We start from the raw sequence: 15,427 nt of genomic DNA on the forward strand, positions 1-15,427 counted from the left end.
TGATAAGGTGCCCCATGGTCGGCTCATGCAGAAAGTAAGGAGGCATGGCATAGAGGGAAATTTGGCCGATTGGATCAGTAACTGGCTATCACATAGAAGGTGGTAGATGGTAAATTTTCATCCTGGAGCCCAGTCACCAGCGGTGTACCACAGGGATCAGTGCTGGGTCCTCTGCTATTTGTGATTTTTATCAATGACTTGGATGATGGAGTTGAAGATTGGGTTACTAAATTTGCTGATGACACCAAGATTGGTGGAGTAGTGGATAATGTGGAAGGCGGTTGTAGGCTGCATAGAGACATTGATTGGATGCTGAGCTGGGCTGAAAAGTGGCAGATGGAGTTTAACCCTGATAAGTGTGAGGTGATTCATTTTGATTCAAATTTGAATGCGGATTACAGGGTTAACGGCAGGGTTCTGAAGAAAGTGAAGGAGCAGAGAGATCTCGGAGTTCATGCCCATAGATCTCTGAAAGTTGCCACCCAAGTGGATAGAGCCGTGAATAAAGCCTATAGTGTGTGAGCATTTATTAACAGAGTGATGGAGTTTAAGAGCCGTGAGGTTATGCTGCAACTGTACAAGACCTTGGTTAGAACACATTTGGAGTATTGTGTGCAGTTCTGGTCACTTCATTATAGGAAGGATGTGGAAGCATAGGAAAGGGTGCAAAGGAGATTTACCAGGATGCTGCCTGGATTGGAGGGTAGGTCTTATGAGGAAAGGTTGAGGGAACGAGGGCTTTTCTCATTGGAGCGAAGGAGGATGACAGGTGACTTAATTGAGGTGTATAAGATGATGAGAGGGATAGAGTGGATGTTCTACGACTTTTTCCTTGGGTGAATATAGCTGTTACAAGGGGGCATAACTATAAGGTTCATGGTGGAAGATATAGGAGGGATGTCAGAGGTAGGGTCTTTACTCAGAGAATGGTTGGGGCATGGAACGCACTCCCAGCTATGGTAGTGGAGTCGGACACTTTAGGAACATTCAAGCGGTTATTGGATAAGCATATGGAGTGCACTATAATGATTGGGAGTAGGTTGATTTGATCTTAGTTTCAGACTTGTTCGGCACAACATCGTGGGCTGAAGGGCCTGTACTGTGTTGTACAGTTCTATGTTCTATAATCGAACAATAATTCAAGTGTTTATTTAAAATTAATTAATTAGTGCTTAAATGTCACTCAGCAGGGTGCAGTGTTCCAACTGTGAGATGTGGCAGATCTGTGATGCTTCCAGCATTCCGGTCGACTACAACTGCAGCAATTGTAAACAATGGCAGCTCCTCACAGACTGCGTGGTTCGGTTGGAGCAGCAATTAGATGCACTTAGGAGCATGCAGCTGACGGAAAGCGTCAATGATAGGAGTAATAGAGACGTGGTCACACCCAAGATGCAGGCAGAGAGATGGATGACCACCAGAAGGGACAGGCAGTCAGTGCAGGAATCCCCTGCGGTTGTCCCCCTCTCGAACAGGTAGACCGCTTTGGATACTGTTGAGGGGAATAGCCTATCAGGGGAAGACAGCAGCAGCCAGAGCAGTGGCACCACAGCTGGCTCTGATGTTCAGCAGGGAGGGTCAAAGCCAGAAGAGCAATAGTCATAGGGGACTCTATAGTCAGGGGCACAGATAGGCACTTCTGTGGATGTGAAAGAGACTCCAGGATGGTATGTTGCCTCCCTGGTGCCAGGGTGCAGGATGTCTCAGAACGGGTAGCGGGCATCCTGAAGGGGGAGGGCAAACAGGCAGAGGTCATATTGGTACTAACGACATAGGCAGGAAGGGGCATGAGGTCATGCAGCAGATATCAAGGAGCTAGGCAGAAAGTTAAAAGACAGGACGTCAAGGATTGTAATCCCGTGATTACTCCCTGTGCCACGTGCCAGTGAGGCTAGAAGTAGGAAGATAGAGCAGCTAAACACGTGGCTAAACAGCTGGTGTAGGAGGGAGGGATTCCGTTATCTGGACCACTGGGAGCTCTTCCGGGGCAGGTGTGACCTGTATAAGAAGGACGGGTTGCATCTAAACTGGAAAGGAATAAATATCCTGGCCGCAAGGCTTGCTAATGTCACACGGGAGGGTGTAAGCTGGTATGGCAAGGGGGTGGGTACCGGAGCAATAGGTGAGAAGGTGAAGAAATTGAGGGAGAACTAAGGAATAGGGCCACTAAGGCTCTGAGGAAGAGCAGACAGGGAGATGTTGCTGCAAACAGCGGGACTGGTGGCCTGAAGTGCATATGTTTTAATGCAAGAAGTAGAACAGGTAAAGCAGATGAACCTGGATTCAAGATGAGCTTGGATTAGTACCTGGAACTATGATGTTGTTGCCATTACAGAGACCTGGTTGAGGGAAGGACAGGATTGGCAGTTAAATGTTCCAGGATTTAGATGTTTCAGGCGGGATAGAGGGGGATGTAAAAGGGGTGAAGGGGTTGCGCTATTGGTTCGGGAGAATATCACAGCTGTACTGCGGGAGGTCACCTCAGAGGGCAGCGAGGTTATATGGGAAGAGATCAGGAATAAGAAGGGTGCAGTCACAATGTTGGGGGTTTACCACAGGCCTCCCAACAGCCAGCGGGAGATAGAGGAGCAGATAGATAGAAAGATTTTGGAAAGGGGTAAAAGCAACAGGGTTGTGGTGATGGGAGACTTCAACTTCCCCAATATTGACTGGGACTCACTTAGTGCCAGGGGCTTGGATGGGGCAGAGTTTGGAAGCAGCATCCAGGAGGGCTTCTTAAAACAATATGTAGATAGTCCAACGAGGGAAGGAGCTGTAGTGGACCTGGTATTGGGGAATGAACCCGGCCAGGTGGTAGAAGTTTCAGTAGGGGAGCATTTCGGGAACAGTGACCACAATTCAGTAAGTTTTAAAGTGCTGGTGGACAAGGAGAAGAGTGGTCCGACGGTGATTGTGCTAAATTGGGGGAAGGCTAATTATAACAATATTAGACGGAAACTGAAGAACCTAGATTCTTAGATAAAAACTATATTAAAACTAGAACCAGAGGACACCATCTCAGATTAAAGGGACGATCCTTTAAAATAGAGATGAGGAGGAATTTCTTCAGCCAGAGGGTGGTGAATCTGTGGAACTCTTTGCCGCAGAAGTCTGTGGAGGCCAATTCACTGAGTGTCTTTAAGACAGAGATAGATAGGTTCTTGATTAATAAGGGGATCAGGGGTTATGGGGAGAAGGCAGGAGAATGGGGATGAGAAAATATCAGTCATGATTGAATGGCGGAGCAGACTCGATGGGCCGAGTGGCCTAATTCTGCTCCTATGTCTTATGGTCTTATAGATTGGGGGCGGATGTTTGAGGGTAAATCAACATCTAACATGTGGGAGACTTTCAAATGTCAGTTGAAAGGAATTCAGGACCGGCATGTTCCTGTGAGGAAGAAGCTTAAATACGGCAAATTTCGAGAACCTTGGATAACGAGAGATATTGTAGGCCTCGTCAAAAAGAAAAAGGAGGCATTTGTCAGGGCTAAAAGGCTGGGAACAGACGAAGCCTGTGTGGAATATAAGGAAAGTAGGAAGGAACTTAAGGAAGGAATCAGGAGGGTTAAAAAGGGTCACGAAAAGTCATTGGCAAATAGGGTTAAGGAAAATCCCAAGGCTTTTTACACGTACATAAAAAGCAAAAGGGTAGCCAGGGAAAGGGTTGGCCCACTGAAGGACAGGGGAGGGAATCTATGTGTGGAGCCAGAGGAAATGGGCGAGGTACTAAATGAATACTTTGCATCAGTATTCACCAAAGAGAAGGAATTGGTGGATGTTGAGTCTGGAGAAGGGTGTGTAGATAGCCTGGGTCACATTGAAATCCAAAAAGATGAGGTGTTGGGCGTCTTGAAAAATATTGAGGCAGGTAAGTCCCCAGGGCCTGATGGGATCTACCCCTGAATACTGAAGGAGGCTAGAGAGGAAATTGCTGAGATCTTGACAGAAATCTTTGGGTCCTCACTGTTTTCAGGCGATGTCCCGGAGGACTGGAGAATAGCCAATGTTGTTCCTTTGTTTAAGAAGGGTAGCAAGGATAATCCAGGGAACTACAGGCCGGTGAGCCTTAAGTCAGTGGTAGGGAAATTACTGCAGAGAATTCTTCGAGACAGGATCTACTCCCATTTGCAAGCAAGTGGACATATTAGCGAGAGGCAGCAGGGGTTTGTGAAGGGGAGGTCGTGTCTCACTAACTTGATAGAGTTTTTCGAGGAGGTCACAAAGATGATTGATGCAGGTAGGGCAGTGGATTTTGTCTATATGGACTTCAGTAAGGCCTTTGACATGGTCCCTCATGGCAGACTGGTACAAAAGGTGAAGTCACACGGGATCAGGGGTGAGCTGGCAAGATGGATACAGAACTGGCTAGGTCATAGAAGGCAGAGAGTAGCAATGGAAGGATGCTTTTTTGATTCGAGGGCTGTGACTAGTGGTGTTCCGCAGGGATCAGTGCTGGGACCTTTGCTTTTCGTAGTATATATAAATGATTTGGAGAAAAATGTAACTGGTCTGATTAGTAAGTTTGCAGATGACACAAAGGTTGGTGGAATTGCGGATAGCGATGAGGACTGTCAGAGGATACAGCAGGATTTAGATCATTTGGAGACTTGGGCGGAGAGATGGCAGATGGAGTTCAATCCGGACAAATGTGAGGTAATGCATTTTGGAAGGTTTAATACAGGTAGGGAATATACAGTGAATGGTAGAACCCTCAAGAGTATTGACAGTCGGAGAGATCTTGGTGTATAGGTCCACAGGTCACTGAAAGGGGCAACACAGGTGGAGAAGGTAGTCAAGGAGGCATACGGCATGCTTGCCTTCAATGGCCGTGGCATTGAGTATAAAAATTGGCAAGTCATGTTGCAGCTGTATAGAACCTTAGTTCGGCCACACTTGGAGTATAGTGTTGAATTCTGGTCGCCACATTACCAGAAGGATGTAGAGGCTTTAGAGAGGGTGCAGAAGAGAAATTACCAGGTTATTGCCTGGTATGGAGGGCATTAGCTATGAGGAGAGGTTGAATAAACTCGGTTTGTTCTCACTGGAACGAAGGAGGTTGAGGGGCGACCTGAATGAGGTCTCCAAAATTATGAGGGGCATAAACAGAGTGGATAGTCAGAGACTTTTTCCCAGAGTAGAGGGGTCAATTACTAGGGGCATAGGTTCAAGGTGTGAGGGGCAAGGTTTAGAGGAGATGTACGAGGCAAGTGTTTTACACAGAAGGTAGTGGGTGTCTGGAACTCGCTGCCGGAGGAGGTGGTGGAAGCAGGGACGATAGTGACGCTTCAGGGGCATCTTGACAAATACATGAAATCGGGTGGGAATAGAGGGATACGGACCCCGGATGTGCAGAAGATTTTAGTTGAGACGGGCAGCATGGTCGACGCAGGCTTGGAGGGCCGAAGGGCCTGTTCCTGTGCTGTACTTGTCTTTGTTCTTTGCTGTTCTTTGTTTGAAATGAATGGGGTACTCTAGATTTATTTTTTTAAAAGGCTGTCCAGCATCCAAGAATGTAAGTGATCTCAAATCCTTCCTCATTAGAGTAAATGATTATGGGAGATTAATTTCAAATTTAGCCACAACACTGGCGCCATTACACCATCCAGTAAAGAAACATCAATGGTGGTGATGGAGGGAGCCTCAGGAAGAAGCTTTTTGCTTGGTGAATCAAGCTTTGCAATCCTTGAACCTTTCAATTCACTTCAACACTTGTAAATAGATCGTGCTCACATGTGATACTTCTCCTTACGGTTTAGCAAGACCTTTGACAAGGTACTGCATGGTAGGTTGTTGCAAAAGGGTAACTCTCACGGAATCCAGGGCAAGGTAGCCAATTGGATACAAAATTGGCTTGGAGACCAAAGCCAAAGGGTGGTTGTGGAGGGTTGTTTTTCAAACTGGAGGCCTGTGACCAGTGGTGTGCTTCAGTGATTGATGCTGGTTCCACTGTTATTTGTTATATATATATATAAATGATTTGGATGAGTATGGAGGAGGCATGGTTCGTAAGTTTGCAGATGACACCAAGATTGGTCGCTTAGTGGATAGTGAAGAAGGTTATATAAGATGGATGACTGCGTGCCAAAGAAAGCAGTACGTATGTTCCCCAAACGGAAACCATGGCTCAATCGCGAGATTGACTCCCTACTGAAGGACAGGTTTGAGGCGTTCAGGTCAGATGACCCTGACCTGTACAAGAAATCGAGGTACGACCTCCGCAAAGCCATCCAAGATGCCAAGAGTGAATATGAAACCAAGCTAGAGTCACAGACAGACTCTCGGCGGTTGTGGCAAGGCCTAAACAACATAATGGGCAACAAAGCGAAGCCAAACAGTATCTCCGGCAGTAGCGCACTCCTCCCCGATTAACTCAATTCATTCTATGCTCGGTTTGAGCAGGAAACCAACAATCCGCTGTTGAGTGCCCCAGCAGCCCATTACTCACCCATACCCACCATCACAGCTTCCGAAGTAAGATCGGCCTTCCTAAAAGTGAACCCTCGGAAGGCGACGGGTCCAGACGGGATCCCTGGTCATGCACTCAGAGCCTGCGTGGACCAGCTGGCAGATGTGTTCGTGGACATCTTTAACCTGTACCTACTCCATTCCAAGGTCCCCACCGGCTTCTAGAATACCACTATCATACCGGTGCCAAAGAAGAATCAGGCAACTTGCCTCAATGACTACCGTCCGGTGGCCCTGACTTATGTCGTAATGAAGTACTTCGAGAGGTTGGTCATGAAGCGCATCACCTCCATACTCCCAGAATGCCTTGATCCACTGCAATTCGCATACCGCCGCAACCTATCCACAAAAGACGCCATTTCCCTGGCCCTACACTGATCCCTAGAGTATCTCGACAACAAGGACTCCTACATCCGACTCCTATTTATTGACTATAGCTCCGCCTTCAACACCATCGTCCCAGCCAAGCTCATATCAAAGCTCCAAAACCTAGGACTTGGCTCCTCACTCTGCAACTGGATCCTTGATTTTCTGACCCACAGACCACAATCAGTAAGAATAAACAACGGCACCTCCTCCACAATAGTCCTCAATACCAGGGCCCCGCAAGGCTGCGTACTTTGTCCCCTACTCTACTCCCTGTACACACACGTCTGCGTGACAAAATTTGGTTCCAACGCCATCTACAAGTTTGCTGACGATACGACCATAATGGCCCGGATCACGAATAACGACGAGTCAGAATACAGGAGAGGGATAGAGAACCTAGTGGAGTGGTGCACCGACAACAATCTCTCCCTTGATGCCAGCAAAACTAAAGAGCTGGTCATTGACTTCAGGAAGCAAAGTACTGTACACACCCCTGTCAGCATCAATGGGGACGAGGTGGAGATGGTTAGCAGTTTCAAATTCCTAGGGGTACACATCACCAAACATCTGTCCTGATCCACCCACGTTGACGCTACCACCAAGAAAGCACAACAGCACCTATACTTCCTCAGGAAACTAAGGAAATTCGGCATGTCCACATTAATTCTTACCAACCTTTACAGATGCACCATAGAAAGCATCGTATCTGGCTGCATCACAGCCTGGTATGGTAATTGCTCGGCCCAGGACCGCAAGAAACCTCAGAGTCGTGAACACAGCCCAGTCCATCACATGAACCTGCCTCCCATCCATTGACTCAATCTACACCTCCCGCTGCCTGGGGAAGGCGGGCAGCATAATCAAAGACCCCACCCACCCGACTTACTCACTCTTCCAACTTCTTCCATCAGGCAGGAGATCCAAAAGTCTGAGAACACGCACGAACAGACTCAAAAACAGCTTCTTCCCCGCTGTTACCAGACTCCTAAGCGACCCTCTTATGGACTGACCTGATTAACACTACACCCTGTATGCTTCACTCAATGCCGGTGTTATCTAGTTACATTGCCTACCTTGTGTTGCCCTATTCTGTATTTTCTGTTCTTTCCTTTTCTTCTCATGTACTTAATGATTTGTTGAGCTGCTCGCAGAAAAATACTTTTTACTGTACCTCGGTACACGTGACAATAAACAAATCAAATCAAATCAAACAGACCTAGGAGTTCAGGTTCATAGCAACTTGAAGGTGGAGTCGCAGGTAGACAGGCTGGTGAAGAAGGCATTCAGTATGCTAGGTTTTATGGGTCAGAATATTGAATACATGAGTTGGGACGTCTTGTTGAAGTTGTACAAGACATTGGTAAGACCACACATGGAATACTGTGTTCAGTTCTGGTCACCCTATTATAGGAAGGTTATTGTTAAACTAGAAAGATGCAGAAGAGATTGTCAAGGATGCTACCAGGACTTGATGGTCTGAGTTATAAGGAGAGGCTGGATAGACTGGGACATTTTTCCCTGGAGTTAAGAGGCTTAGGGGTGATCTTATAGAGATCTATAAAATGCTGAGGAGCATAGTTAAGGTAGATAGTTGACATCTTGTCCCAAAGGTAGAGGAGTCTAGAACTAGAGGGTTTAAGGGGAGAGGGGAGATATACAAAAGAGACTAGAAGGGAATTTCTTCACACAGAGGGTGGTGAGCATCTGGAACGGGCTTCCAGAGGCAGTGGTACGAGCGGGTGCAATTTTGTCTTTTAAAATGCAGTTAGACAGTTACATAGGCAGGATGGGTATAGATTTCATAGAATTTACAGTACAGAAGGAGGCCATTCAGTCCATCGAGTCTGCACCTGCCCTTGGAAAGAGCACCCTACCCAAGCCCACACCTCCACCTTATCCCCGTAACCCCATCTAACCTTTTTTTTTGGACACTAAGGGCAATTTATCATGGCCAATCCACCTACCCTACACACCTTTGTGACTGTGGGAGGAAACCGGAGCACTCGGAGGAAACCCACGCAGACACGGGGAAAACGTGCAGACTCTGCACAGACAGTGACCCAAGCTGGGAATCGAACCGGGGACCCTGGAGCTGTGAAGCAACTGTGCTAATCATTATGCTACCGTGCTGCCACATATAGAGGATATGGATCAAATGCGGGCAAGTGGGACTAGCTGGTGATAGAAACTGGGCGGCATGGACAAGCTGGGACGAAAGGCTTGTTTCTATGCTGTAAACATCTTTGACTCTATGACTCTATCATTGATAATGTCCATCATGGAAAGCTATTTAATAAAATTTGCATTGATAATGTCCATAATTGGTGTGTATCTAATAACGCTATCATTGATAATGTCCACCATCGATCGTTATTTAATAAAACTTCATAGATAATATCTCATTGAGCATCATTGAGCAGGTTACTTATGAGTAAGTGCAACTTGACAGCACTGTCGATGACATCTTGCATCACCATCACCTGTGCTGATGATCAAGATTAATCTTCCATGTCATTTTCTTCAGGGTAATTTTGTCCCTATCTTTGTTATGAGAGACCTGGAGAGGCCAGCTTTTGAGACAAGCTGAATTTTATTATTAGCTTCAGGATCTCAACATCAGGATGAAATAGTGGTCCCCAGGCTACACTTTCCAGCAGCAGGACCGTGTAGCAAGACCATCTCAGCAATTCCTAATTAGTTGCTTGTAGGGCCACCATCCAATTAAAAGTGAAAAGTGGGCTCCTAATGAAGCCGGTCCAATTGGAGGGCTGGCAACTCTGAAGCCTTGGTCCCGTGACCAGGATGGTTGCAGTTGAGGCAGATCAGAGAGCTTGGTGTGCCTCAAAAGTGGACAGGGCTTTTTGGAGGTAAGTACAAATTAAAATTTTCGATAGCTGAGATCACAGGGCACATCTATCAGGGGGAGCGGGGAGGAATCATTTGGGTCCGTGTAAAGGCTACTTTTCCTTCCATGTGACCCCCTCATTGGACCTTGGAGTGTCAGGCTCCAATCACCCTCAGCTCCCAGCCTCTGGGTTGCCACTGGGAATCCACCTCCCTGAAAATGGAGGCCTCCCCACACTGCGGAGGTGCCCCAACATTCAGCAAAGTGCCAGTGTCCCATAGAAAGACCGTGGAAAATCTCCTGAATTTTGAGGATTGGCAGCCTGCCGCTGCAGCTGATCTTCTTTCATGTCTGTACTGGCTCTCTAGAAGAGCTATCCACTTAGCCCTACACTCCTGCTCTTTGCTCATCGCCCTGCACATTCTTCCCTTTTAAATAGTTATCCAATTCCCCATTGAAAGTTCTTTGTGAAACAGCTTCCATCGTCCTTTCAGCAGAGTATCTCAGACATTACAACTTGCTGTATTTTTCAAAATTCCCTACATTTAACCTCGTTTTTTTTTGCCAATTATCATCAATCTGTATCCTCTGATAACCAACATTACAGTCAGTGAGACGTTTCTCCCGATCCACTCGCAATAAATCCTCTCAATTTATGTTCAAATCTATTTCCCATTTAAACCACCCTTTGTTGCTGGGAAACTCGGGGGAGGGAGTGTGCTGCCGGCGGGAGCATCCTGTCATCTGCGAGCCACCGGAGAATCCCGCCTGGAGAGGATGCAAGCTTGGGCTCAACTTTCAAATCAATTTGATGTCTGGATGGAGGTGAGAAGCAATTGGTGCTGTGCCAGTTTGCCACCATGATCTGAACCCCTGAGCCATTTTGAACTTGGGTATCTCAGGTAAGTAGTGGTCGGCCATTTCAGACCAATTATCGGTCATGAAGGGGCTGACTGGAATTTCCAGTTGGCAATGTTAAAAACACACATTGGCTTGGATCATGTCCAGGCCAATGGGCTGAATTAAAGGTGGGAAGGGAGAGGTAGGGGCACAATGGTTCCTGCGAGGGACCCCCACCTTCATATCAGTGGCTGGGCCACAAGCGCTTGCCACCCCCTGGAGGAACTGCCCCCCAAGATCATGGCCAAGCATCACAATTAACTTCCCCTCATTTGTCCCCCATGCTCTCCATATTTAGATTGACAGCTAACACCTAAAGCTTCAAATTGCTGAGTGCTGGTGGGTCTCTAGTTGGCCCTCCAGTGTCGGGAGCCTACCTACTGTCAGTGATTGAATGGCCAGCCTGCTCCCTAGCCATAAATTGGCTGAAGATTTGAAAATTGCAGTGGGGGTGTTGCAGGCCTTGTGGGGGTCAGTCTCCAGAATTGTAGTTCCAGTTCCCCAACCTGATTGAGATCCCAGCCCTGTGGGCAGACTTTATTGGCACCTTCTGTCGGCTGGATTTTCCCATCTTGCCAAAGTCAATGAACTTTTGAACAGCTCTCGCATTTTGCTGCCCCATCCCTGCCGCAGCGAGGCCAGAAGATTCCGCCCTGTGTCTTGAAATGGAGGCAAGTGAGATTAGAGTATTTGTGTCAATTGGGATTCCCGTCACTCGAATGGAATTCAACATCCACCGTCTCTGGTGCACTGTAGCTATCGTATGTATGGTCCAAAGGATTCATTGCAGGAGCTTATCAAGGTTTCTTAACACCTGCCACCTACATCACCAAGAAGGACCAGAACGACAGTGTCATAGCAACACCCTGTAATTTACATTCCCCTCCAAGTCTTTTCCCAGAGCATGGTGAGAATGTGGAACTGTCACAAGGAGTAATTGAGGTGATTAACACTGATTTGTTCAACGGGGGATCTAGATAAACATGATCGAGAACAGAATGGAAAGTTACGCTTGTAGGGTAAAGGGTTAATGGATGTGTTAATGAGACGATGATAATATTTATGACGAAACTGTCACATCAGTAGACAGATGATCGAGAGGCTCCAGGTGAGCTGGGAGCAGAACATTCTCTGGCCTAAATACCATAAGCTTGCCCTGTGGCCTTTATAAATAGTTCCTCAGAAAAGGTTTGAAGTTAAACTATACAGACTATCTCAAACCTGTCAAAGGGAAACAAGGTTCAATAAGGCTTAAAAAAATAATAAAACCTCACTAACGCTCGGCAACAAGTCAAAACTATAATAAATCAAAACAGGAAATGCTGGTCAAACTCAGCAGGTCTGGCAGCATCAGTGGAGAGACAAACAGAGTTAACATTTTGAGTCTGTATGACTCTTCTCCAGAAGAAAACAAGGCTGATGAGGTTAGGCGTAAAATGAGTGGGAGAAGGATTGAGTGGAGCACAAACACCAGCGTGGACCAGTTGGGCCAAATGGCCTGATTCTGTGCTGTAAGCTCTCTGTATTTGTTAATAAAATATAATACGCACTTAATGCCTGACAACCGAGAAAACTAACCACTAGCTTCAATAAAAAGCTGACCTTCATCCTCAGAGACCCGTTGTCACTATTGCTGGGTCAATATCCCAACACCGCCTAACACCGCCCTGAGAGAATCATCAGCATAAGGTCCACATTGATTTGAGGAGAAACCTCAGCACTCCCTTCCCAAGGCAACAGGAGGCTCGGCAAAGAGAACGGCAAACAAAACATCAATCCAACTTGCTGGCTGCCCCAGTGAGCCTCACCGTGCCCATTTTGCCCGGTGAAGAAGATGAGGTTGTCCTTGATGGCTGAGTGTCCATCTGCCAAGGTAAACTTTAGTCTGAATTCATAAGAGAAGCTGATATTTTGGATGGTTGAGTAAGCCAGGAAGGAGGTAAAACCAAATTCATCCGTCCCACCGAAGAGTGGGTGTGTGATGTTCACAGCTGAAAAACAAACAAAAGGACAACACTGATCTGTAAGAGCTGGTGAACAGTTTTTTGTGCTGTGATAAAGTTGATTTCATAGCTTATTCAAGAAATAAACCTGGCATTTTTTCAGAAGATTTAAGGGGAACATTCCCCAAACTACAAGAAAATTCCATAAAACACTGACATTAATCATTGCTGATAGTTTCCCCATCCCAACTATTGCCCCAACTCTCATGAAGAGGAGACGGACTCTGTTAAATTTCCATCTTTCACTCTCAGTAAACTGGCGCTCATCCATTCTCTGCTGCCCACGAGTGCAATTTTACTGCCCCGTTGTGGTGGGCGGATCTGGAAAATGTGGCGAGCCGTCCAACAGTCCATTGACTTTGGTAGGATCGGAGGATCCAGGCGGTGGGAGGGGCTGTAACATTCCACACCATATCTTAACTCCCACCAAGTCCCATGCACTCATCACCCTCAGGTGGTTCCCAGTCCAGCAACATCTTGATTTTAAACTTCTCATTCTTGTTTTTAAATCCCTCCCTGCTTCTCCCCTTCTTACCTCTAAAACTTCCCCTAGCCTGGCTGCCTTCCGAGATATCGATATTCCTCCAATCCTGATGGCTTCCACATCTTTGATTTCTAGCACTCCACCAATACTTTCAGCTAACTAAGTTCCAGAATTCCATACCTAAGTCTCTTTTCCACCTCTCACAGGTCCTTAAAATTCCCCTCCAAGTCTTTTCCCAGAGCATGGTGAGAATGTGGAACTGTCACAAGGAGTAATTGAGGTGATTAACACTGATTTGTTCAACGGGGGATTTACCATTTATCCAGATTAAACTCCATTTGCCATTTCTCTGCCCAAGTCTCTAACCTATCTATGTCTTGCTGTACCTTTGTAAGGCCGCACTTGGAATATTGCACACAATTATGGTCGCCACACTACCAGAAGGATGTGGAGGCTTTGGAAGAGGGTGCAGAAGAGGTTTACCAAGATGTTGCCTGGTCTGGTTTAAGGTCCATGGGACAAAGTTTAGAGGAGATGTGCGAGGCAGGTTTTTTACACAGAGGATGGTGAGTGCCTGGAACGCGTTGCCAGGGGAGGTTGTGGAAGCAGATACATTAATGGCGTTCAAAAGGCATCTCGACAAATACATGGATAAACTGGGTTTGGAGGAGGTGTTTCGGGTAATTTCCAAGGTGGTGCGTGTGAAACTGGACCCGGGTCCCCAGGAGGCCATATTCGGGGTGTCGGACCAGCCAGGGTTGGAAACGGGAGCGGAGGCAGATATCATAGCCTTCGCCTTGTTGATCGCCCGAAGGAGGATCCTGCTGGGATGGAGAGCAGTCTCTCCACCCAGTGCCCTGGCGTGGCGGTGGGACCTGTTGGAATACTTGACCCTTGAGAAGGTTAAGTTCGAACTGAGGGGAAGCTCGGAGGGGTTCTACAAGTCATGGCCACTATTTATTATGCACTTTCAAGAACTGGATAACATTGAACATTAGTTGGGGGGGTGGGTGGGGGGTGGGGTGGGGGGGGGAGGGTGGCTGTGTAGATTAAGGGTGACGATGGGTAATCCCTGATTCCTTTTTGTCATTTGTTTATGTAAACATGTGGGCTGAGGTTTGGGGGTTGGTGGGCGGATGGGATCGTTGTTATTATGGGGATTGACATATCTTGCTGATTATTGTTTATTGTTGATGGGTGTAAATGTGGCAGAAAATGTGAAAAAGGAGAATAAAGATATTATTTTTTTTTAAAAATGGGTTTGGAGGGATGCGGGACAAGGGAGTGCTGAGGGTTTTGGCCAAGAGTGGTATCATGACCGGTACAGGTTTGGAGGGCCAAAGGACCTGTTCCTGTGCCGTATTGTTCTTTGAAAATATGGCTGGAGGGGTCCTTTTCAAAGGAGACAGGTCTGCAGAGTCCGGATGTTTCCAACTTCAGTTTGCCACCTCTTCCATGAAAATCCGGCCTCCAGAATCAGTTAAATCTGCAATGCATGATAGGCCTATACTTAATTCATCAAGTAGAAAGAACTTGCATTTATTTAGTGCTTTTTTACATCCTCGTGACATCCCAGAGTGTTCCATCGCCAATGTGGTATATTGCAGTGTAGTCACTGTTGCAAAGAAACACCGCAACCAATTTATGCACAGCAAACTCTCACAAACTGAAATGTGATAATGACCAGATAATTTGTTGTTAGCTCTTGGTTGAGGGATAAAAGCTTCTGCAAAATATTGTCATGGCATTTTTTTATTGTTACATCCGCAGCTAAAAAAACAACAGCACTGACAGTGCAGCACACCCACAGTACCGCAAGTCTGAAATGTGGAGTGGAATTTGAACTCACAGCTGGGGGGGAGCAGCGCGGCCTTATGAGCCGTCACGCCGTGCGGCGTGTATGACGCTGCTCGGCGTGAACCACGTGCGCAAGTGCGGATCCCGTCATGTCGCTGCTAGCCCATTTCGGGCCGGAGACTTTTGACCTATTTTTCCAACGTGACGCAAGTCGGATTTGCGCCGTTTTTTGTGCCGATCGGCGGACTTTGCGCTGATAACGGAGAATTTCGCCCCAGGTCTCAGGAGCAGAGAATTCTGCCGATTGGGTGAGATCTTGGGAAGGACTGCTCTGTGTGAGAGAGGTGACTCACTTGCTGCAGGGGCATCTACATTGCATTGGGCTCTCACTGATCTGGGGCACGCAAAATCCATCGCAGCCACTCCCCTCTCCTTGGGTTCCCCTGCGGGTTGCAGGGTCCTTTCCTCTGAAGGGATGTGGACCCGAATATCTGGGATGCCTCCTCCCTGCAATTATGGGCTGCCTTATCCTTTGGACACAGAAAGGATATAATGGGATATT

The 15,427-nt window shown here is 47.0% G+C and overlaps 1 protein-coding gene across 1 annotated transcript in view; it reads right to left on the reverse strand.

Annotated features, from left to right (window-relative positions):
• Nucleotides 1–15,427, reverse strand: part of LOC140410345 (protein eyes shut homolog) — a 269,054-nt gene that overhangs the window by 103,806 nt on the left and 149,821 nt on the right. The window contains exon 3 of the mRNA XM_072498353.1: nucleotides 12,390–12,572. Within this exon, the coding sequence (XP_072354454.1) occupies nucleotides 12,390–12,572 (183 nt within the window). The remainder of the gene's footprint in view (nucleotides 1–12,389; nucleotides 12,573–15,427) is intronic.

This window comes from Scyliorhinus torazame, chromosome 4, assembly GCF_047496885.1.
Source record: "Scyliorhinus torazame isolate Kashiwa2021f chromosome 4, sScyTor2.1, whole genome shotgun sequence".
Lineage (NCBI taxonomy): Eukaryota > Metazoa > Chordata > Chondrichthyes > Carcharhiniformes > Scyliorhinidae > Scyliorhinus > Scyliorhinus torazame.